Source organism: Desmodus rotundus, chromosome 7 (assembly GCF_022682495.2).
Source record: "Desmodus rotundus isolate HL8 chromosome 7, HLdesRot8A.1, whole genome shotgun sequence".
NCBI classification, from domain to species: domain Eukaryota; kingdom Metazoa; phylum Chordata; class Mammalia; order Chiroptera; family Phyllostomidae; genus Desmodus; species Desmodus rotundus.
This window is the reverse complement of record NC_071393.1, coordinates 126,994,598-127,016,558: the sequence shown is the minus strand read 5'-3', so window position 1 is coordinate 127,016,558 and position 21,961 is coordinate 126,994,598. Positions and strand designations below refer to the sequence as shown.

At 48.1% G+C, this 21,961-nt stretch overlaps 1 protein-coding gene across 8 annotated transcripts in view; it reads left to right on the top strand.

Moving 5' to 3' along the window:
* Positions 1 to 21,961, top strand: part of FOXN3 (forkhead box N3) — a 348,864-nt gene that overhangs the window by 132,262 nt on the left and 194,641 nt on the right. For 6 of the 8 annotated variants that reach the window (XM_053929162.2, XM_024568365.4, XM_053929163.2 and 3 more), the window contains one exon: positions 11,626 to 12,182. In XM_053929162.2, the coding sequence (XP_053785137.1) occupies positions 11,640 to 12,182 (543 nt within the window). In that variant the 5' untranslated portion in view covers positions 11,626 to 11,639. Of the gene's footprint in view, positions 1 to 6,472; positions 6,556 to 8,011; positions 8,345 to 11,625; positions 12,183 to 21,961 lie in introns of those variants that run through there. The other 2 variants (XM_045201997.3, XM_024568364.3) reach the window with 2 other exon arrangements.

Genomic DNA, 21,961 nt, shown 5'->3' with positions numbered 1-21,961 from the left:
GATGACCACTGTGCCCCATGCTGTGAGCAAAGGGGAAGGAGAAGACAGGACCCTTGCCTCTCGACGCACCGATGATCTGTTTGGTGCTCAGTGCCTAGACAACTGACTTCTTCTTAGAAAGATACAATATGTCATATTGGTTATGATGTAGAAGCTGAACTTCTTTTTTTGCAAGTAGTACCTTTTCATTCAGTTTAAAAGTCTCCTTTCCCTTCTTCCTTCCTTTATTTCCTAGTCACAGTTTTTCCTCCCTGAAGCTCTACTGCTCCTTGTCCTTCACGTCCTCGAGCCCCAAGAAGTTCCTTTAGAGGCCAAATGGTCTGGATTGATCTGAAACTTCCCTTGAAGCATTGATACGAAACTCAGACCGTGTGGGTTCAAATCCCAGCCCCATCACTTACCAGCTGTGTGACTGTGGGCAGGTGGCTAAATCCCTCTGTGTTTCAGGTCCTGATTTATAACAGGGACATAATAGTATGAAATGAATGAAGCCTTAGAATACTTTTTGGTACTGAATAAGTGCTGTTTAAGTGCCGTTAAATACAGCCAACCTTCATTAATCACAGGTTCCATATTTGCAAATGTGCGTTCTTGCTAAAATTTATTCTAACCCCCAAATCAAGGATCATGGTGCTTTCACAGTCACATGGACGTATGTAAAGTGACAGAAGTTTGAGTTGCCCAACACACACATGTACTTCCGGCCAAGACGGAGTGGGGTGGTGATCTGGCTGCTTGTGTCAGCTCTCACACTGTGGACTCGTGTCCTTGCCGTGCGTTTTGTTGGCGATGTTGCTCTTTAAAATAGGCCTCAATTGTAGTGCTCACGTGTTCAGTGTTCTAAGCATGCCAAGGCTGATGGGTGTCAGGCAAACTTTGTTAAAATGTGAGTTATAGTTCTGTTGGCTGCAAGTTCAATGTTAATGAATCAACAATCTATGTCAAATAAGGATCTTTAAATGGAAACACAGAGAAAATAAGGTTATGTATTGATTAGTTAATGAGTAAGTGACCACAGCGCAAGGAATCGAACCCTGTATTTCCTCTAGGAGAGGTGGCTCGGTATTTGCTAATCTCATCGTGTATGGAGACCGTAGAACACAACTACCGTAATAACGAGACTGGACTATAGGTGGATGGGGTCCAAGAGTTCAGAGTGGGAGCCTCTTCTAGGGCAAGCTCCCAGCTGCAGGGAATATCCCTGGGAAGGTAAGATAAAATCATAGTTGGTCTCATAATCATAAGTTGTTATAGAAGAACAATCTGGAAATAGAGAGTAAATGTCTCCCCTGCCCCCACAAATTCTTAATTCAGGCGTATCTCCTCTCATCTTTGTGCTTGCCTAAGAGTTTGTGGACAAAGTTTGATCCTCAAAACCCGTCAATCGGAAGCCTCCCTGCAACCAGACAAGAGACCCCAGAGTGTAGGATATAATCTTGGTGATCCTTAGCAATTCTCCTGTTTGCTGGGAGCACCATCCCTTTCAGAAAGGGATCATTTTGTCCCTTCAGATTGAAAAGATTAAGAAATGCTGCAATTTGGTGAAAAGCTTTGATAACATACTTATTTTCCCCCAAACTCTTACTTTGTGAAATGTTTGCAAATGGTTTCACACACACACTATATGAGACTGGGAAAGTGATTCACAATAGGGAAAGCTTCACTTAAAATGATTTGAAAATGCAATGGAAGGGAACAAAGGGAAACTGGGGCCGTACAATAAAATGCCTCTCGCCTCTAATTTCTGCAATTTCCAGGTTTTCACGATTTTAAACAATGTTGCAACAAACACCCTCCTAAATACATTGTTGCGTATCTCCCTGCTTTCATTCAGTCCCAACTGAGTGACAGGTGCGGGGATAGGTGCTGTGTACATTGCTGACTAGCAGTCCTGATCTCCTGGAGCTTGTTGCCTCTTGCGGGAAGGCAGTCTGGTGGGGAAGTTCACTGGCATCAATTCCTAGCAGTTGGAAACAGGGTCAATGGCTGGGCTCACTGAAGTTTTAGTTCGGTTTGTCAGAGCTCCAACCCTCTTGAATAGTTGTACGGAGCCCCTTTGCTCCCAACAACCCTCACCAACATTTGGTTAGTCTTTTTAAGTCCGTGCGAACCTGACAGATGAAAGGAGATATCATAATTGCAATCTGCACCATTTTGTTTTTATTTAAGCCGAGTAGCCTTTCATGGGTGTATTACGATGTTTGTTTCTCCTTTTGGGAATTTGCTCTTTTATCATTAGGGTGATGATTTTTTCGGTTGAGTTGTAAAGGTTATACATTTAAAATACTAACCCTTTCATAGGTATGGCAACTATTTCCTCATTTTTGCTTAACCTGATTTATGACTGCTGGTACTATACACAAATTTTAAATTGTTATGCAGCCAAATATGTCAGTAATTTCCCCTTTGATTTATAATATTTATTTAATAAAAATAGTGCTAAGTGCAAGGGCGTTGTTATATGTTTTTTTTACAACTATTTCATTTGATCTTCATCACAAGCCTATGAAATGGGTATTGCTATTAGTTTCTCTCTACCACTCCCTTTTTAAGATGAAGAAACTAGGCAGAGAGAAAGAAGTTAAGTATCTTAGCTAATGTTAGCTAGTAAGTGCTGGAGCGTATGAACCTAGTCCCAGGTTCTGGCGCCGGCCACCATGCTGTGCCGTCTCTGGCCGTGGTATTCAGCTCTTCGTGTGTTTATTTGTAGTTGCTTCATGTATGCTCACTGAGTCTCCCCCGTCCTTGTCTTTTATTTTTCTTGGTTCCTTTCCAGGCCCCTGCACACAGTAACTGGGCATAAGAGTACCTAGATGTTAATAAATACTTGGCGACTGAATGAATTGACTAAACCGGTATTCTGGATCATCAGCTCACACGTGTGTTTATGCTCCAGGAGGAGTTGACAGCTTCTGTATTTCCATTTTGCCTCCAGCAGGTGACTTGATAAGCTCAGGTTTGGCTTCAGCACCTACCTGAGCTAATGCACTTCGCTGCGCTGGTTCGGCTGCACTTTCCCTTCCCACACACCCTCCTTCCCTCATCAAATAAACTTCCTGGCTCTACTCCCTGCTGGAGAAATCTAATAAGCCTTTTCCCAGGCACCACCCTTCAGAACCTGTCACGGAAACACCAAGAATGCACAAGAGGAAAACCCCAAGAGAAACTCCAAATGATGCTTGACCAAGCTTTGGAGCTCACCCGTGAGGCAGAGGGTCTTCCAGCTGGGTGCTGCTCTCTCTTCTGCACTGAAGGGAAGGAAAGAAGGAGCTTTTTTGTCATTACAAAGTACATTCTCATGTTATGCCAAAGAGACTCTTAGTCTGCCCATGGTGAAGGAGTTATCATCTTTGACCATAAGCCCTCCCTTTCCTCTCATATTCGACCACTGGACAAATCCTCTTGGTTCTTCTTTTGAAGGTTCTTGTGCATTCACTGTCTCCAGTCTCTCTGACCTTTCTCCAATTCAGCGGATTTCGAAGTGTAGACCCGGGACCAGCAGAGGCAGCTTGTTAGACATGTGAATTCTCAGGTCCCAGCCCAGACCGACCAAGTCAGGAACTCTGGGGGCGGGGCCCCGGCAAGTTGGGCTTTAATAGCCGCACACTCAAGTCTGAGAATCACCGCTTCCTAATGGACCCCCCTTTTATTATTAGAACATTAAAAATGTGATAGGTGTTCATTGGATACAATTTGGAAAATACAGACAAGGATGAAAGAGGCAGACAAAAAAAATTACCCCATAACTCTACTAGTTAGAGGGAACCACTAATTTAATATTTTAGCATTTTTTTCCTAATTAAAAAACACATTAAAAATAACCTTTATTCCCTTTTGTGTATGAATCACTGCAGTGTTTTTGGAGTGGTTCTGCCTGGTTTGGGTCTTCTATTTTCTCCTTCCCTCTTCCAGAATTCATCCTGGATCTATGTTCCCCACCCCTTCCTCCCCACTCTCTTCTCCTCCAAATTGAGATATACTTGACATATGACACTATGTGTAAGTTGAAGGTGTATAGTGTATTGATTGGATACATTTATATTACAATATGATTGCCATTGTAGCTTAGCTAACACCTTTATCATGTCACATAATTTTTTCTAGTCTTGGGAACAGTTGAGACCTTGTCATTTGGTAACTTTAATGTTTATAATAGTTTTGCTCTCTCTAATCACTCTGCTGTATATTAGGTTTCTAGAACTTACTTGCTAGTTGCAAGCCATTCTTACTTTCAAGCGTTTCTAATAGTGCAACTTCTTGGACTCAAAAATATTCAATGTTTCCTCTCGTCCTCTGAATTAGTACATACGAACTGCCCACCTTAGCATTCAAGGAGTTTGTGATATGGTATTTTCACTTTACCCGCTAACATGCATGTTCCGCAAGAAAGAAAAAAAAGCCTTGTATCTCGGGCACCTAACAGAGTTCCATGTAATTGGTAGGCACTCAGTAAATATTTGTTCAATGCACAAATGTATCTTCTGATACAACCAAGTTGTATTTGATAAATCTGTTTGTACCATTCATTTCTACTTACTGGAACAGCAGTTTGTGCTATGTGGTGCTTTCTCAGAATGCACATGCCTGGGACCCATCCGGGGAGATTCTGGTGCCTCTGGTGCGGTACCCTGAGTAGCCCTAGTAGAGAAGCTCAGGTCTATAATACCCCTTCCCCAATTCCATGGGTCAAACACCCACCCACCTATATTAGATATTCCTCCTCCCAAAGTCATCTCCCTCCCCTCCCAGGTCCTGTTGTACCTGCCTCAGCTGTTAGGTTGTGGGCAGAAGGGAGGAGTCACCTGACTTGGGCTAAGTCAATCAGATGATTTCCCTGAGAATTTGAACTCTTGTGGAAGACTGAGGCAATCTGATGGTGGTGGGTGCTAAAGTCAGAAGATCCTTGGTACTTGGTGCTGGCAGCCCTGTGTGGTCCTAAGTGAGCAGAGGAAGCCAGCCTGCAGGGAGGAATGTGGAACAGCTATGCAGAGAGAAGTAGTTAAGAAAACGTGGAAAGAGAGAAAGAAGTGATGGAAAGAAAAACTACCTGATGACTTCTCAGTTCTGCACAGCCCAGCTGAGCTGCCAGCCCTGAGCTGACCCAAGTTTCCTCTTACGTACCCATTTGAAGGATCCTGGACCAGGAGACCGTCTTTTTAGGCCTGCCTCAGCTTCCTCCTCCTGTTTGAACGTCCCTCAGGTCTTCCCACCTGCAGCAGGTGCTCTCGCTGCTCATCTCTTCAGCTGTTACTGCCAGGAGCAGGATCACAGGGCTTTACCCTGACTGTTCCATAAGTAATCACATCGGCCAAATAATCAGCGATGGGGGAGGGGCTTTCATGTTCCAGAGCAGAGAAGATGCATGTTTGAGAAGAAAGCAGCAAATATCGAGAGGAGGGGCATTCCTCTCCACAGAGGAGGAGCCTCAGGCCCCACACTGACTATGCTGGAATTGGGGTGCGCCTGCTCCTAGACCCTCTGTGCTCTCCATCCCAGGCCCAGATGGAGCTGCAGGCTGAACGGTTCCATCTAGTCCCCAGTTAGGGAACCTGTGCTGGCCACAGTGGCTGCTAGGATACACATACAATTCTGCTGTCGAGTGTGTTTTCACAGTTCCACGTGCATCTTTGAGACTTCCCAGGATGTAAGGCACAAGGATACTTTTTGAAAGTTGAAGAGGGGAAGTAAGAGGGAGGTTGTTTCTAAGCAAGGTTGGTCCCTGTACCCTCTTGTCAGGTAGCATGTACTGGAGCCAGGGTTCTATGGAATCATAAGGTGCAAAGGCCACACTAAGCCTTCCTTTGGCTTTCAGTAAAGGCCTGGATCTCCTGTTGCAGACAGACAGACAGGCAGACATGTGTATTCTGCGGTCCAAATGAGGCAGGGCTGGCTCACCACTTCAGGCGATACCCTCCTACATCTCTTGCCACGTTCGTGATAACAGCAAGAGAGCTTAAGATATATGCTTGAGAATGGAAGAAACAAACAAAAAAAAACAAACACACACACACACAAAGAAGGTGAGCTAATAAAAGGCAGTTTACCTCACTACACTCCACTCTCTGCTTATGGCTTCTCCTGGCCCAAGCCTTGCTCATCGTTAGGCTTGCTCAAGCCTTGTTCACCTGGGGTGGGTGGTGCAGACACTGGAGGCTAAGAGTTTGCACAGAGACTTTTTCAGAATGACACATTCCATGCGCAGTAACCTTCAGGCCGGATCGTCTCATTCTGAACTCTGAGTAAGAAGGGAAGTCCTGGGGTGAAAATAACCTGCCACCTCGACTTCACCTAGAGAGACTTCTAGCTCTTGTGTGAGTGTGTTTGGGGATTGAGAGGGCTGGTAACTGGCTATTCCTCTCCTGGCCAGTGAGGTGTGAGGACAAAGGTCTCTCACCTTGGTGCCTTGGATGGGAGATTCAGCACTCTCGACTGATATGCAGATGAGGGGTGGGACCTGCACTAGATGAGCTCCAGTCTTGGCTTCGTTGCCAGTTCTGACTTCAGAGATGATCTAGTTTGTTTCTCTTACCTCACACCTTTTCCTGGTGGCTTAGGGTAAGTCACATCTAGTGCGCAGTCATTAATGGGGTGGGGCTGGGTGAACTAGGGCTGCCCCTCGGCCTCCACCTCTGAATCATCTGGTTGAGGTTTGCCACAGTACTGGTAAGTAATGCAGCCTGTGGGGAGTGTTCTTGCTGAAGACTTGCTACCCATCATCTTGAAGCTTTGTGAAGGGGAATGACTTAGATCGATTGGGGCTTCCTTAGTTTTTGAAATAAAAAATTTTTCAGACACCCAATGGGACTTTTCTTCCCCTTTGGCTGGATTACAAAGTACGGCAAGCCAGATCGGTTTCTGATGGAGACCACTCCGGGCCTTCTTACTGTTTTTTTCTGTAGTTTGCAAATAGCTCAAAATGGCCTTTCCCCTGGCTCAGGTGGGTTCAGGTAGCGGTGGCGGGAGCGACCTGGGCTTCTGTGGAGGAACCTGCTGAGTTGGCTGCCTGGGAGAATTGTGCAATCATATTTTTATCTGTGTCACCACCAGGGTGTCCTGTAGGACTCCCCTCCTCTCCAAAGCCTGCTGCTAGGTATGACTTTAGCAGTGGGTGGCCATTCTTTGGAGGAGCCTAAAGACTTGGAGCGGTGGCCGCACCGTTTGCTGGGTGGCCTTGTGAATGGTGGGTTCTTGAGAGCTCAGATATGAAGGAGATGAAGCTTGTTTTCGCTAGAGGTTTAGAAGTGGGTCGGGGAGTTGAGCACAACGCTGCGGAGAGGCCCCACTGGCGTGGCCTTTTGCTCTGTAATCTGTAATGGCCACCCTCCGGCCTCTGGGCAGACAGGCGCCGGCAGACGCCTGAAGGAGCGGCCACCTGGGCCGGAGGGTGCGGTGCCTTTGTGTCTTTTTTCCTGGGGGCAATAGGTGGGCGCCAGGGGAGCTCCGGTAACAGCCCTGGGAGTCCCGTCAGGACGCCGTAGTTGGGGAAAAGTGAAATCTCGTCTCCCCCTTGCAAGCCTCGCCCGCATCATAATTCCTTTTATTTTTACTTTCGAGCCATGTAAGGCATGCGGATGGGGTAAGAGCGTTCTGGAGACACGTAGCCTGCGGCGCAAAGCTGGCCCGCTCGTGTGGCTGGAGCCTGGGGTAGGGACAGGCCTCCCGACTCCTGCCCCACCAGCCTCGCCTCCCACAGTCATAGACACACGGGGTTGCGGGGTTCCAGCCAGCCACCCCAGTCCCCCGCTGATCCCATCGGTGCGGCCCAGCCCAGTCTCGCCCGGGCTGCGTCCCGGGAACGCCCAGGGGAGGGGCTGGTTGTGGAGTTGGGGGCGCAGCATGGCCGGTCCTGGCGAGTCTGCACCCAGCGCCCCAGGCCGGCCCGGCCCACGTTTTCCCTCTCTCCGGCTCCCTCCGCCTCCTGCGCTCCGTCCCTCCCCTTCGCCCTCCTCCCTCCCTGCGCTTCCCCTCCTCCTGGCTGGTCATGTGTCGCCTTTTTTTGTTTGCAGTGGAAACAATTTCTCGCTGCTCTACGCACCCCGGCCCGACGCGCCGCGGCGGAGGCGAGCGGGAGGCGGGACGGGGCGGGGAGAGTGGCGGGGCCGGCGGGAGGACGCGCTGTGCGCCGGGCGGACGCCGCAGGTCCCATGCCGCGCCGCGACCCCCGCGCCCCTGCCGTCCGCACCCGCGGCCGCCCCCCGCCGCCCGCTGCCCGGGGCTTGCCGTGCCGCGCCCGCGCGTCCGTAGCCGGGCCACCAAGCGATGCCCACTGGGCGCCCGCGAAAGTTTGTCTGCTCCCACTAAAGGGTAGCGGCGCCCCCGTGCCCTCGCGTCCCGCTCCAGCCAGGTGAGTTCGCTCTGCGCTCTCGCCGGCACCCAAGCAGGATTGGGTGACCCGGGCTGGGGTCATTCGTCAGAGGAGGTCCCGGAGGCTCTCGGCAGACAAGGGACTCCACAGTTCCTGCGGGAGAGTGCGGGGCGGGGGCCTGGCCGGGCGGGGAGACGGGATCCCCGAGCGGGGAACTTGCTGGGTCGGAAGAGTTTCCTGCCCCGACGTGCGGGCTGTTTCCTGGTGCCTTGATTTCCAAAAAGACGGCCGAAAGGAACAGTGTTGGTATTGTCCTAGGAGGACGGGATCCCCGCCATTCTGGGCCGAGGGAGAGGGTGCTGATCCAGGGGACACCCCAAGATGAGAAACAGGATCCTAACAAAGATACCCTCCCCCCACAAATTGTGCAGGCTGGGCACCGGCAGTGAGCGTCTCCCAAGACCCCCGAGGCCCGACCCCTCCTCATCCCGGACCTCTTTGAAGCCCTTCTTGGGTCCTGGAGAAGTTGGGGGACGGCGGGCTTTTATTGATGTGTTTTTAAGGCTCGCAGCAGTGTGGCCAATAAAAGGTTTATGACATCTGACCAGCAGTGAAGGTATGCGAGCTCCCAATTGCCCTGTATACGGGGAGAAGAGCAGTTTCCCTGTTGCTTGGCAACTCCGGTGATTGACGCGAGACACAGCCAATTGCCGCTCCCGCAGGTCCCCTTGAAATGTTTTTGACAAGTACAGTAGATGCGAGTGGAGCGCGTGCGTGTATGCGCGCGCGCGCCTGGAGGGTGGGGGCTCCCCCCTCCCAACTCGAGACTGCTCTGCTAGCCTTGGGGAGGATTTCTCAACTTTTTAAAGTTCACATCGAACATCTGTTCCGAGCTGGGCCAGTAATGTATTTGTCAGTTATTTGGAGACCATTCTGATACCCGGCAGAAAACAGCTTTCCTGCTGCCTTTTCTCCGTTGAAAAGCAAAAAAGATAACTAAACACGTCATTAAAACAAAAGAGAGCGAGTGAGCTTGTGTGTGGCGGGGGACCGTAAATAACCAATAGCAAACCGAAAAGTTGTACGGAGGTCACTAGTAAATAAGCACCGGAGTTTATGAGGAGCAACCTTTCTCGAAGCCGATTACAAATGTTTGCTTCACTGCGGACTCACATGATCCGGATTCTCCCCCACCCCGCCCCCTCTAAAACTGGAGGAAAAGAGATTTGGCGAATTATGCAGTTTGAGAATAATAATGGAAAACTCAGCTGTGGTTTCTGGGAACTGTGTTTTAAAATGGAACAGGAGTGATCAGCAGCTCTTGAGATGGTTGCTCTGAAATACGGTTTAGAGGGATGCCCTTAACAGTTGGACGGCCTGGGGGGAGGACAGACACAAAGCAGGGGAACGATGGGAGGGGACTGACCCCTGTAACCCTGTTTTCTGGACGGTGCCATTTTTCTAATAAAACCATATTGCTGCCAATGTTTGTTTAAAACAAAAGAAAACATGGAGAATAGTGTGTTAGTTCCTTTGGGAAGCCACTGACAAATAAGCAAACTAAAAAGAAAGAGAGCAGCATGTTGTCATAGCAACAGTGCAATTAAATTACTTTACTGTCAGCCATGATATAATTTCCCTGTTCGGAAGCTCAGGAGACGTAAAACTTTCGTGTAGAGCTGAAGTTGCCTTCAGCGGCTGGGTAGTTGTTCTCTTTTGTACTGTACTGTGTGAATATTCCTGGTTATCAGAAAATTTGTTGGTTTTTTTTTTTTTATCGGGATCTGAGGAAACTGAGAGGGACAAACCTAGCTTTGATTTGTTTATAAAGAAGGTAGAAAGCCTTTTTAGGCTGGTCTGTGTCAAACCCCTAAGCCTAAAGATACTAGCTTATTATTTCAAATGTGTCGTGACTACCCAGGTTAGTTCATGCCAGAGAGAACTAGTCCCCGTGGATGAACTTGAGGTATGCGCACTGTCCGTTCCATGGGTCTTCGATACCCACAGTTTTCTTTGTTTAGAGTTGGGCATCTCACAGCCACTGCAGAGAGCGTCCCCAGCCTTCTGTCAGCAGGCTCTGTCTGACCACCTTTTGGAGGTGGGAGGGTCCTGCAGTTCTAGAGCACCCTGGGTGGGCTGTGTTGTGCCCCCCACGGCTTTCTAGAGCCCCATTCTGGAGCTTCCCCAGCTGAAGTGGTAGTTATTTTAGGTGTGAGGTTAGTGGACCTTTGGAGCCCAGAATGATCATTTCTTCGCTTTTGATGTGGGGTTTTTTTTTCCTAGATAGATTGTTTGATCTTCTCAGTTATGGGGGGAAAATAAAACAGACACTCTTCTGAAACCGAGCGCACTGTTTGAGGGCTACACATGGAGGAGTGGGAGACGTCTCTTCGTTGTCTTCGTTGCTCTTTCTATCTTACTGGGGGTCCCAGGGGCCTGAACAGCTTTGTATCAGCCTGGGTCATTCTGTTGGGACTTGCCGTTTCCTTATTTTCTTTTCTCATCAGGTGTTTTACTCCCTGTTCTAGGTCATTGATAAAAACGGGGGGCGACAGCAAAAGAGAATTCTGTAGCAATTTTTGTTGGATTTGTCTCCCTTTGTTGAAGCTGCTCCTTTGCTCACCTGACTGCCCCCCCCCCCAATTCTAATTTCAGTTAATGGCTCGTCTTTCATATTCCCATTTATTTGTGTGGTGCCTGAAGTTACTCACTTTTCCATTCAGAGTGTGGTGTCGCAATACAATTAAATGTCCTTCTTCCTCCAGCTCAAATCCACAGCACTGCAATGTAATGAAAGTTGCAGAGTGATGGATACTGTCTGTACAGAAACTCTGAAACAACTGGTCTTAAACTTACAGGTATTTTTCTGAGAACAGTAAACAGTGAGACCTATCAGCCCAAGAGACAGGGTTTGTGCACTGTAGGTAGTGTTTAGCATGAAGCTTGAAATATTTTTACCTGTATATATTCATATATAATAGATAAAGTGAAGCAGCAAGAAATAACGGATTTTCCCGGGGTCACAGTGGGAGAGTGTGTAGACCCAGGAAGAAGGCATTGTGGAATTTCCCATGCTTTCTGTGATGCGTTTGCACATTAAAGATGCGGTGGATCTCTCCAGTCTTGCTGTATGGAGCCAGGGCAGGTCACGGTGGCGCACCCATGGTGGACCGATTTTACTTACAGCACGTGTGTTTCTGTGGTAGACCTGTGGGTGTGTGCCGGCGGGGGCGGGGGGCCCAGAAGAACTACGAGAGCTCAGCTGCCTTTCTGCTCTGGGTCTCACTAACTTCCCTTTTTCTGTGTCATGTGTTTACCAGGAGCCTTCACGTAAATGGGTCCAGTCATGCCTCCCAGTAAGAAGCCAGAAAGCTCAGGAATTAGTGTCTCCAGTGGGCTGAGTCAGTGTTACCGGGGCAGCGGTTTCTCCAAGGCCCTTCAGGAAGACGATGACCTCGACTTTTCTCTGCCTGACATCAGATTAGAAGAAGGGGCCATGGAAGATGAAGAGCTGACCAACCTGAACTGGCTGCATGAGAGCAAGAACTTGCTGAAGAGCTTCGGGGAGTCAGTCCTCAGGAGCGTCAGCCCCGTCCAGGATCTGGACGATGACACGCCCCCGTCCCCCGCCCACTCTGACATGCCCTACGATGCCAGGCAGAACCCCAACTGCAAACCCCCCTACTCCTTTAGCTGCCTCATATTTATGGCCATCGAGGACTCTCCAACCAAGCGCCTGCCAGTAAAGGATATCTACAACTGGATCTTGGAACATTTCCCGTATTTTGCAAACGCACCTACTGGGTGGAAAAACTCAGTGAGACACAATCTGTCATTGAATAAGTGTTTTAAGAAAGTGGACAAAGAGAGGAGTCAGGTAAGCCTCTGTGTCTGGAATTCAAGAGTTTCCTTTTTCTTTGAAAATTTTTAACTTTCCTCCATTAAAAAAAAATTGGCATGGAATGTAAAGTCACCACCCTGAAGTAACTGTTATGAATGCGTTCGTTTATTTCATTCATTTAGATAGTTGCAAACTTCCTGTTCCTTAAACATATTAAGTACTGTTTTTGGTGTTTGTGCTGGATTGAGGTTTTCCCACTGTGGCATCTGAATATAATCACAAAAGAGAGGTTTGCGCACTTGATTGGTTCTTCTGTCAACGTGGATGGGTCAGTTTGGGTTTAGAGTACAAGGAGCCAGCCCTTAACCATGAGGCGGATTCTGGAATGCGTGGACAGTGATGGGCATTGGGAGACGGCTGGCGCACACTTGCATACTCCCAAGACTAAACAAAGACAGACGTGAATTGCCGAGGCGACTCTTGAAATCAGATGTCTGCCTAAGTGTTTGGCAACTGAAACTCCCTGAATGTGAAAAATTAGCTCAGGGTGAAGTTCCCACTAGAGAGTGACTTAGAAAAAATAGGTTGAATTTTTATTTTAAAGCCTTAGCTTAGGCTTGATGGTCCACTAAACGAGACAGCTTTAATAATCTGCTTTGCCTTCCTTAGGATAAAATAGGTACAATAGAAATTGGGTCGACTGGTAAGAGCTGGAAACCTGGCGTTCTGTAAGGTAATGTTGCCACAGTTAAAATAAATTGCCAGAAAACATCTCTCGGCGCCCGCCTTACCGTGTGACTGTGTGTTCCAGCTCTGTTTTTCACTAATAATGCTGATGGTCTACTTTTCCCCTTTTTGAAGTTCAGGTTCGGGCTCGGGATCACTATTGTGTGGAATCAGCAGCTGTGCAGGGTTGGGACCTCTACTTTCTTTCCAGAAACATGTTTCTGTTTCCATTAGAATCTTGAGCCTGAGAAAATTCTACTTGAGCATGGAAGAGTATGAATGAGGAAGTGGTGGAACCATTTTTCTCCTTGCTGCAGCTGGAAATGTTCATCTGCAGATGCCGTTGACCTAGAGTTTATGTTCAAGATGGGGAGTGGCATCATGCAGGGTTTGAAGAAGGGTGGTTCCGGGGGAAGGACAGATGTGGACACCAGGGAGCTTTGCCCTTGGTCACTGGTGCTGGTGGCGCCTCCATCCAGTGTTGCTGTGTGAACAGTGGAGTTCTGGGCCCCTCCTCCGTCAGACCCTCCTGTCTACGTAACTGCGGCAATTGCGGGGTGCTGCTGTTGTCCCTGGTTGTCCACTTCTCTTCCTCCTCCCCTCCACGTCTCAGAATAGGCATTTGGAGACCAGCCTCCGGACTTGGCTCTGTGGAGTGTTTTAAGATCAGTCGTTGAACTGAGAGAAAATTCGCTGCTTTCCTGTGAAGAGCCAAGTCTGTGTTATTAAAAGCTCCCATTCAGGTGGGTCCTGGTGGCATGAAAGGGAAAGTCTGAGAAAGCAGCTTCAGGTTCGAATGTGGTGCGGAAAAGTGGTGTTCAGGTCCCCCAAAGCCGCATGTCACTGACAGGGCAAGACGTGGGATTCTAGTTTGGGGAGAAATGATTGTCCAGGTCACCGTGCTCCCACGTCTCCGTGTTTACAGTCAGGCTGGTGCGCATAAAAACAGCTCAGCAAACGCACGGTCTAAATATGTGGACGGGCAGCCCCAGTGCCGCAAAGAGCCTGGGAGGGCTGTTTGCCTGCCGCGGGAGAGGCCTGCAGGTGTTGGGTCGCGTGTCCGGGAGAGCCCTTTCTCACTGCACCTGCCCCCACCCCCAGTCACATGTTTCCAGGGGTGACAGTTGTCCCTCTGAATAAATGCAGATATCACCTGTTGAAAGGGGACGGTTTTAAGGACTTAAGATTGTGAATCTTACAAAACGTTGAGTCCTGCCTTCCTTCCTGTGCTGGCCTGTGTCAGCCTGTGACTGCGTGTTTCTGACCCAGTGCTGTCGATTTTGTGGTTGAGAGGTTGTTACCAGGGTTCATCCTGCTGAGAGCAAAGCAAGGAGCTTGAATTTTCTTTCCCCTTTCCTCCTCTTTCCTTGGGTTGCCTTGGGGCAAGCTGGCGCGGCTCTGAGAGGCCTAGGCCCTCAGGGACTCCCAGGACATGTAGGGTCTTCTCCAGGCTAGCTGAGCAAAGAGGAAGGCATTTCCCCTGACACATTGCTCAGTGAGACCTCCTTCGGCCCCACAGGTAAATCGTTTTTTTCCAGGAGATTGTGCTCGGCGGCTCGGCTGTAGCGCCGTGACAGTGACTGTGGAAAAGGGGAGAGTGGAAGCCTTGCATGTTGTATTCACAGAGTTAGCCATTCCTTTTCTTTTAAAAGCGTAGAACACAGTTTTAAGCCTGACGTCACTGTGAGGACATGGGATGTTGTGTGATCCTTGTCCCTGAGGGGTTGGAACATATACCCTGCCCGACAACGGCTTGGCGTGCAGGAATGTGCTAGACTGATTGCATCAGCATCGTCTGTGCCCCTTACAAATAAGGACCGATTCTGGGCCCCTCCCTGAAGATTCTCATTCAGTGGGTTTGAGGTGGGTTGGGGAAAGTCGGTGTCCCGACTAGCTGTTTTCATAGGTGATTCTGACTTGCAGCCAGAATCGAGAATCCCTCAGCTAGATGCTTTTGGGTTCTTTCCAGTGCAGAGATTTCATCAAGAACATATTGTCATGAATGAGTAAGTCCGGGGAAAATAGATGGTTTTGCTTCCGTTTTATCTCTCTGTCTCTCCCTTCTTTTTGGTTTTATCTCTGGAATGAATTTAAAAGATAAGAGTTTTATGTTTTTAATCATGAAAAATTTAAACAAGCACGGGGAGGGAGCAGTGTGATAAATCGATACAACCATCACCTCCGATGCTTGCATCCAGGTTCTGTAGTTAACAAGGGCTTCCCTCCCTTGCTTCCTTCTTTTTTGTTTTGCTGGGCTTAAGTATTTCGAAGCAAATCCCAGACCTTACATCACTTTATCCCAATGTATTACAGGGTGTGTGCATAAGAATCTACAGTTTCTTATATAACCACAATGCCGGTGTCACCCGTAGCCAAAGGAACAGCTCTTCGGTATTACCTAATACCAGGGCCATATTCGGATCCCCCTGATGGTTTATAAAATGCTTGTTCGAATTAGGATCCAAACATGGTTTCCGTGTTGCATTTGGCTCTTACGTTTCTTCATTCACAGCCGTCCTACTCCAAGCCCCTTTGGTGCCCATCCTTGTCAGACAGACCCGTTCTCTGGGCTGCGGAAATCCCGTGCTGGTCTGTGTCCTGTCTGCTTCATTGAGATTTCACTGAGCTTGTCCCTCTGTCTTGTCTGTGATGTGGAATAAGTGCTAAAGGCTAGATCACATTCCGGCTTGGTTCCCCCCAAAGATCCCGTATGGATGGCATTGTGAGTGATCTCACCAGGAAGCCTGGTTGACCCTTTCTTGGGAAGGCTGAACTCTCCCTCTGGGTTCATGTGGGGTCGGCTGCTCCGACCTCTGCAAAGTTCCCTGGCAGTCTTTCATCTTAGGGTTTCATCTATTGAGAACCTTTGCCCGAATCAATCAAGATAGAGTTTCAAAGTCGGGGATTAAGTTTTATACCTCCTAAATACAGACCTTAGTTAAGACTATAAGATTAGCAAGTACTAACCTCTCTTGGATACTTGTAAATGAGAAGTAAAGGGCAGTTTTTTTTTTTTTAATTGACTGGATAATAATGGTTCAGGTATGTGTGTTTCTTTCTATTTCTGTGCTTTTTTTCAACTTCCCCTCTTGCCACTTTAACAAAAAAAAAAAATGTCATAGGAGGGTTTAGAATGGAAATGCTGTACAAAAGTATGTTTTGTATGTCCAAAACTGAGTGCTTAAAATATAATTTTAGTTTTTTAATATAGGAAACTTGTTTTGGTTGAAAAAAGACTGGATTGGAAGCCAGGGTACCAGCTTCTATTTTGGATGCTGATGGCATGTGACTTGGGCCTCAGTTTCCTCATATAGAGAGGCAGGAGCTTGTAGTCTCTTGGAACTTCTTCCTTTTAAAGATTTTGTTTTCAGAGAGAGCGGAAGGGTGTGGGAAGAGATAGAAACATCAATGATGTCCAAGAGATGCATCGATCAGGGATACACTGATCAGTAGCGCCTCTTACACGCCCCAACCAGGGAGCTGGCCTACAACCCAGGCATGTGCCCTGACTGGGAATCGAACCAGTGACCTTTCAGTTCACAGGCCAGTGCTCAATCCACTGAGCCACACCAGCCGGGGATCTTAGGGCTTCTTAATATGGGTCTTTGGGCGCCAAAGGCTCTGCAGACACCTTGAAATTATAGACCACGTGTCACGTGACTATGCATATTGCATTTTCCTAGAGGATCCCAGATTTCGTTGATTTACATTTGTTTATTTTGCTTATTTAATGGACCCTCTGACCCAGGAAAGGGAAAGATCCACTGGCTTTTTATAACAACAGTTGGCTCTCCCTTTTCTTCCTTACCTATGAGGTAGTCCTATTTTCCTTCTTAAAATAGATGATGAGTTAAGCTTAGAGTGGTTGAGCCACTTGTTGGAGGGCACACAGCTAGTAAGTAGCAGAACAGGAATGCACCCTAAATCCCTCCAGTTCTGAAGGGTATGTATGTGCTTAAGTGCCTGACTATACCTCCTTCCTATAGAGGCTCCTATAGATGGTCTCTATGTGCTTCCTCCAAATGCTCTATAAACAGGAGTTACGGGGGACTAAAATAACCAGAGAATTCACTCTGGGGTACAGCATAGAGAAACGGGAACATAGAGCACGTTTTTGTGCTATTGCAGTTGGGCCAGATTCTGTCGTAGTCAGCAAATGGAAAGGAAGATGTCACACTTACTTGCACAGAGCTTATCACTGCCTTCTCTGCTTTCTATTTCCAGGCTCTGGCCCAGGCCCCCTGCCTCCCGGGCCGTCTCCCCTGCGACCCGGCCCAAGTTCAGAGCCCCTTCTCCCTGACAGACACTGTTTGACAGGTCCCGCCTCCCGCTCCCAGCCCCCTGGGTGTTCATTTTTCCCGTAGATGAGAATCCTTTTCCAGGGCCGTTTAGAAAATGAGGTAGCTCCCTTTTATGTGGCAGCACCCCCACGTGCGCAGTGGCCCCTGATATTTTTCCTCTTGGTGGTGTAAACCCAGAACAAGGGCGTTGCCCTTTCCCGTGACACTAGTAACATAGTAGTTTAATTGTTGGTTTTGGGAAGGAGAGATGAGACTGTTTTGGGGGTTTTTTTTGAGGGGTGGATAAATCATGCTCTTTGAAAGACGGCGCAGTCTGGTCTTGGAAGGTAAATTCCTAAAAATCAGGGTAATGTTGGGTGGTGGGACATGCAGAAACGTGGTGAGGTGTGCAGGAGCAGGCTCCAGGGCACATGGCGACCCCACTTCCTCCCTGAGCTGGTTCCAGACCCAAGGGCCTCCCTGGAGTAGCTGTCCAGTGACTGTTCAAGAAGCCTTGCATTCTCTTTGGTGAGGCGCTGTGGTACCTGGGTGAGTCTTTGAGATGCTCCTTCATTGATGTACTGCCTGGATGTCCGGCCAGCAAGACATTGTTCTCAGAGCCTCTCCCCTGTTGAGCTGAAGAGGCTTTGGGATTTCCCTTTGAAATCACTTTAGCTGCGGGATAATTCTCTGCAGTAAATAACATAGGAAGTCGGCACACTGACCTCCTATTTGAAAGTCATGGGCTTTGCTTCTTTCACAAATAGTGATGGGTTATTTGGATTATTCCATACTCTCCCACGGAGCCCTTGGCCACCTAATGCTCCTCTTAAGCTTTGGCAAGGTGATGGCAGGTTTCAGATTTCATAGGAAGTTCCACTGCCTTCCCAATGGACGTTTTTTGCATCTGACACAGAAAGTTGGTATATATTTTAAAAAGGCTAATGTAATGTTTTGATGATACTATGTTTATTAGGCAGGTCTTTTCACAGATTTTCATTTCATGCACCTTTAAAGTCTTTTATTGTTGTCATTTTTAACTTTCTTGCTGCTTGTCTCAATGAATACATCCAACTGCCTGTAAGAATTTATCCCTTTGCTACATTTGCACACCAGCCTGAGGTTTTCTGACTGCAGGGATTTACTTGGGTTGCTCCTGTGGAATGCTTCCTTATTAGTAGGACTATATTTCTGGACCCCGTTACTTCTAATTTCAGGGACTTCAAGCACCCTCTGTGTGTTACAATTATTTGGTGATGTTAAAGGTGAAAATAAAAAGTGAGATTTGGTTCTCGCCTTTTAGGAGATTACATTCCAGGGAAACAGGAGGCACGGCACAAAATGAAAAAGAGTAAACCGCCCCAAGTGCAGGAAGCACGCCAGAGCAGTGAGAGGTCGGAGTGATTTGAGGTTAGTCGGGAAGCTTCCCTTCCCCACAGAGGGCCATTTGGAGCTGAGATAAAAGATAGGAACGAGCAAGTTTTGTGTATTCCTTTTGGGGGAGCACTTGAATAAATTGTCAACGTAGCAATCTTCTGCTGTGGCGATGAACCTGAGAATGCCGAGAATGGATTAGTTGGGAAGAGTTTGGCTGTTTGTTGTAGAAAATCCACATTAAGAGTGAGTTAAACGCAGAAGTGCGTTGCTCTGTCACACAAAGTTCGTCTTGAGGAATTGGACACAGACCCACCACGTTCCATCTGTTTTTCTGCTCATCCGATGGCAGTGCCTTGCCAGCTTCCATTCTCGGGCCTTCCCGTGGTTGGAGATGGCATCGGCTAGCTTGTCCCCATTTTAGGAAGCAGGAGGAGAAATGCATGGTAAGACATAGAGGGTTTTATTGAGTTACCAATTTTAAGGTGCTTTTCCAGAAACCCCACACTCTGCTCTTATCTCATTGGCTAGAACCTGGCCACATGATCCCTCTTAGCTATGAGGAAGTCTGGGAAATGTATTTTAACTGGGCTCCTTGCAATTTCAGATAAAATGTTGGTTCTTTTACTAAGCAAGCATGGGATTTTCTGCCAGAGAGTTCTAGATGCTTAGAAGATGAATGTTGCTGGGCCCGAGATGTGTTGGAACATTATCAGAGAAAAGGGAAGAAGATGGGTGGTCCTGGAGGTTATGGAAATACTAAGTACCAGGAGTTGGTGAGGGGCGGGGAGTGCTCAGATAGGAAGGGGAAAACTTTAAATTGCTGTAGTAACTTAATTAAAGCAGAGATGCAGACCCATTTTTTAAAAAAAACATTTCAGTTAGCCAAGGTTTTGCTTCAAGATATTTTGGTTAAATTGCATTTAATATCTTTAGAAACGTTAGCCTGATAGTGACGATGATGCGTTTTGTGCCAAGTATGGTAAGAGGAAAAGCAAGGAAATGTAAGGTTGAAAGATGGAGAGCAATGTCAAGTTGTTCTTCTAATAATAATCTGGTGGTTTGCTGCACGAGGTTACACAGGTCCAAGACCAGAACGAAGTCCTTAGGGGGTGTGCGTGTGTGCACGCGAGTGTGCGTGCTGGTTTGAGTACCTTTGCGTGTGAACCCCACCGGAGACCAGTAAACACAGGCAGAGTGACTGCGCTGCTTCCCTGGGGTGAGGGGGCTCTCAGTTACCCGCCTTCTCTTCCTTTTCTCCCCGCAGGCTGTGTAGGGCTCCCCTCTGGGCCTGGCAGGGTCCACTTCAGCAGCGCCTTCCACTTATTGGAGCTCTGTGAAGTGCCTCACAGAAGGCTGTGCCCGTGTTCCCCTAGGGACAGGGCCGATAAGTGACTTAACTAATGTCGTTAGATGGAAAACAGTCAGCCAGCAACAGCACGCTGCCAGTACTTTGTTTTTACAAGGACAGGCCAAGTCATGTGAGTGCTGACTGCAACCACGGAGCCGCAGCAGAGGGAGAAAAACCAAGTCTGTTGGAATCAGCACAGGCATGGTGGCACAGAGTCACACCAAGTACTCCGAGAAGACTTCTCGGGATGCCGTGTTCCTTCCAGAATCTTCCATAGCTGCAGTAGTGTAAAGGAAGAACCTCTGTTCATAGCCATGATTCTGAGACCCTGCAGAGGCCTTCGTTGGCAAAGTAAAAATTAGACTCTGCACTTTAAAGAAAAGTAGCTTCAGTCATTTCAGAAGGATTTTCAGTAGTGCTTCATTCAGGCCACACATATTTGTGGAAGGCCGGGCCCTGTTCTGCGTGCTGGGGACGCAGTTCTGGGCCGTGACAGGCCCCTGGCTGTTCTCCTAGACTGTCCGTGGGGCAGGGAGTAGGTGAGGGGGAGGCACATGTAGAGCAGTAGGTTCATGCATGGACATGCAGGTAATGTGGCAGGTAGGGACACATGAATGAAGAAGGTGATGTACTAGAGAGGGGTGGGGAAGGAGGTGGGAGTCTCCCAGAGAAGAGGACGGGCTGTGTCTTGGTGGCAAGAGGGATGCAGCCATGCAAAGACCTTCGTCAGAGAGAACAGCGAGTGCAAAGGCCCTGAGGTGGCAATAGCATGAAATGTTCAAGGACCAGGAAGGAGGCCTATAGGAAGTGTACTAAAGAGAGGAGAATGAGGCGATTAAGGGGGCGTCAGGGGAAGTCATCTGTTTGGGGGTGCGGGTTCGAAACGGCGGAAATGACACTGGTTTAGACCAGGATTGGGGTTCTCTGATGAAAGCATGGATTGGGAAATGGGTTGGAGGTGAGGCCAAAGATTTGAGGTGGCTTTTTAATGTGTAAGTGGAGCTATCAAGTTAGAAGTGCAGTGTGTGAGTTTCAAGCACAACAGAGAAGTTGGAGTAAAGGTATAAATCTGGGACGCACTGGCGCTCCGTTGGTGAAAACTGAAGAGGATTTCTGGATTCTGTCTCCATCGGAAAGGAAGAGAAATCAAACATCTATTTCAGTTCTTATAGGAAATTATATTTCCATTAGAGTTGACTGGAGAATTTGTGTGGGAGTATGTCCAGCACGGCAAATAAAAACAAAAGACGTTCATGTTTGGAGGAAGAAATTCAGAATCGTTTCAAAAATAACCCACCTGTAGTTTTTTTATAGCTACTCCCTGTAGTTTTGCAGGCAGAAGAGAACAAACCTGTGCTTTTGGTAATGAGGGCAAAACTTCTCAAAGTGCTTAGGGCCAGTGGCATCTCCGATATGATGAGAGAAATGCGCTCCAGTAAACATCCCATTTAGCAAAGTCCTCTAACCCATGACTTCTGCGAGCTCCCTGCCATCTGGTCCCTGGCTGGAAAGAGGAATTTTTCTTGTATATGTGTCTCCATAGCAACCAGTTTGCAGTTGATATGGAAAGTAAGCAGTTGCCTTAGCAACGGAGTTGCGGATGTGGTGGCTCCCTTGCTTTCAGGGAATGGATAAGCTGACCAAACTGGTTTAGATGCATCGTGCAGGGCGCTGTAAAGCAGACTTGTACACGCTGACCATGCCCGTGTAAATCAGCCCCACTTTAAAAGAGATCGCAGCCCCTCCTTTTTCCAGAAGGAAGGGCTTACAGAGGTAATAAATCAGACCAAAGTAGCTGCTGTCAGTTGAAATAGATTAGAAGAGGAATCTCCTGGTGGAGTTTATTTAGCTCGTTCAAAGGAGAGTGTCCTAGTCAGGACGCTCCAGGTTACAAGGAAGAGAAAGCCACCCCAGTGGACAGGAGCAGAGTGCTTGTCCCAGGCGCGTGACAGTCAGTCCCGCCGAGCAGTGGTGGGGAGGAACAGAGCATGGCCTCCGGTCCACGGTGATTGGAACTGCTCCCCGTGTCCCTCTGCGGCCACATGGATGCCCGCCCCTGCCTTTCTCTGGGCATCTGGTCCAAT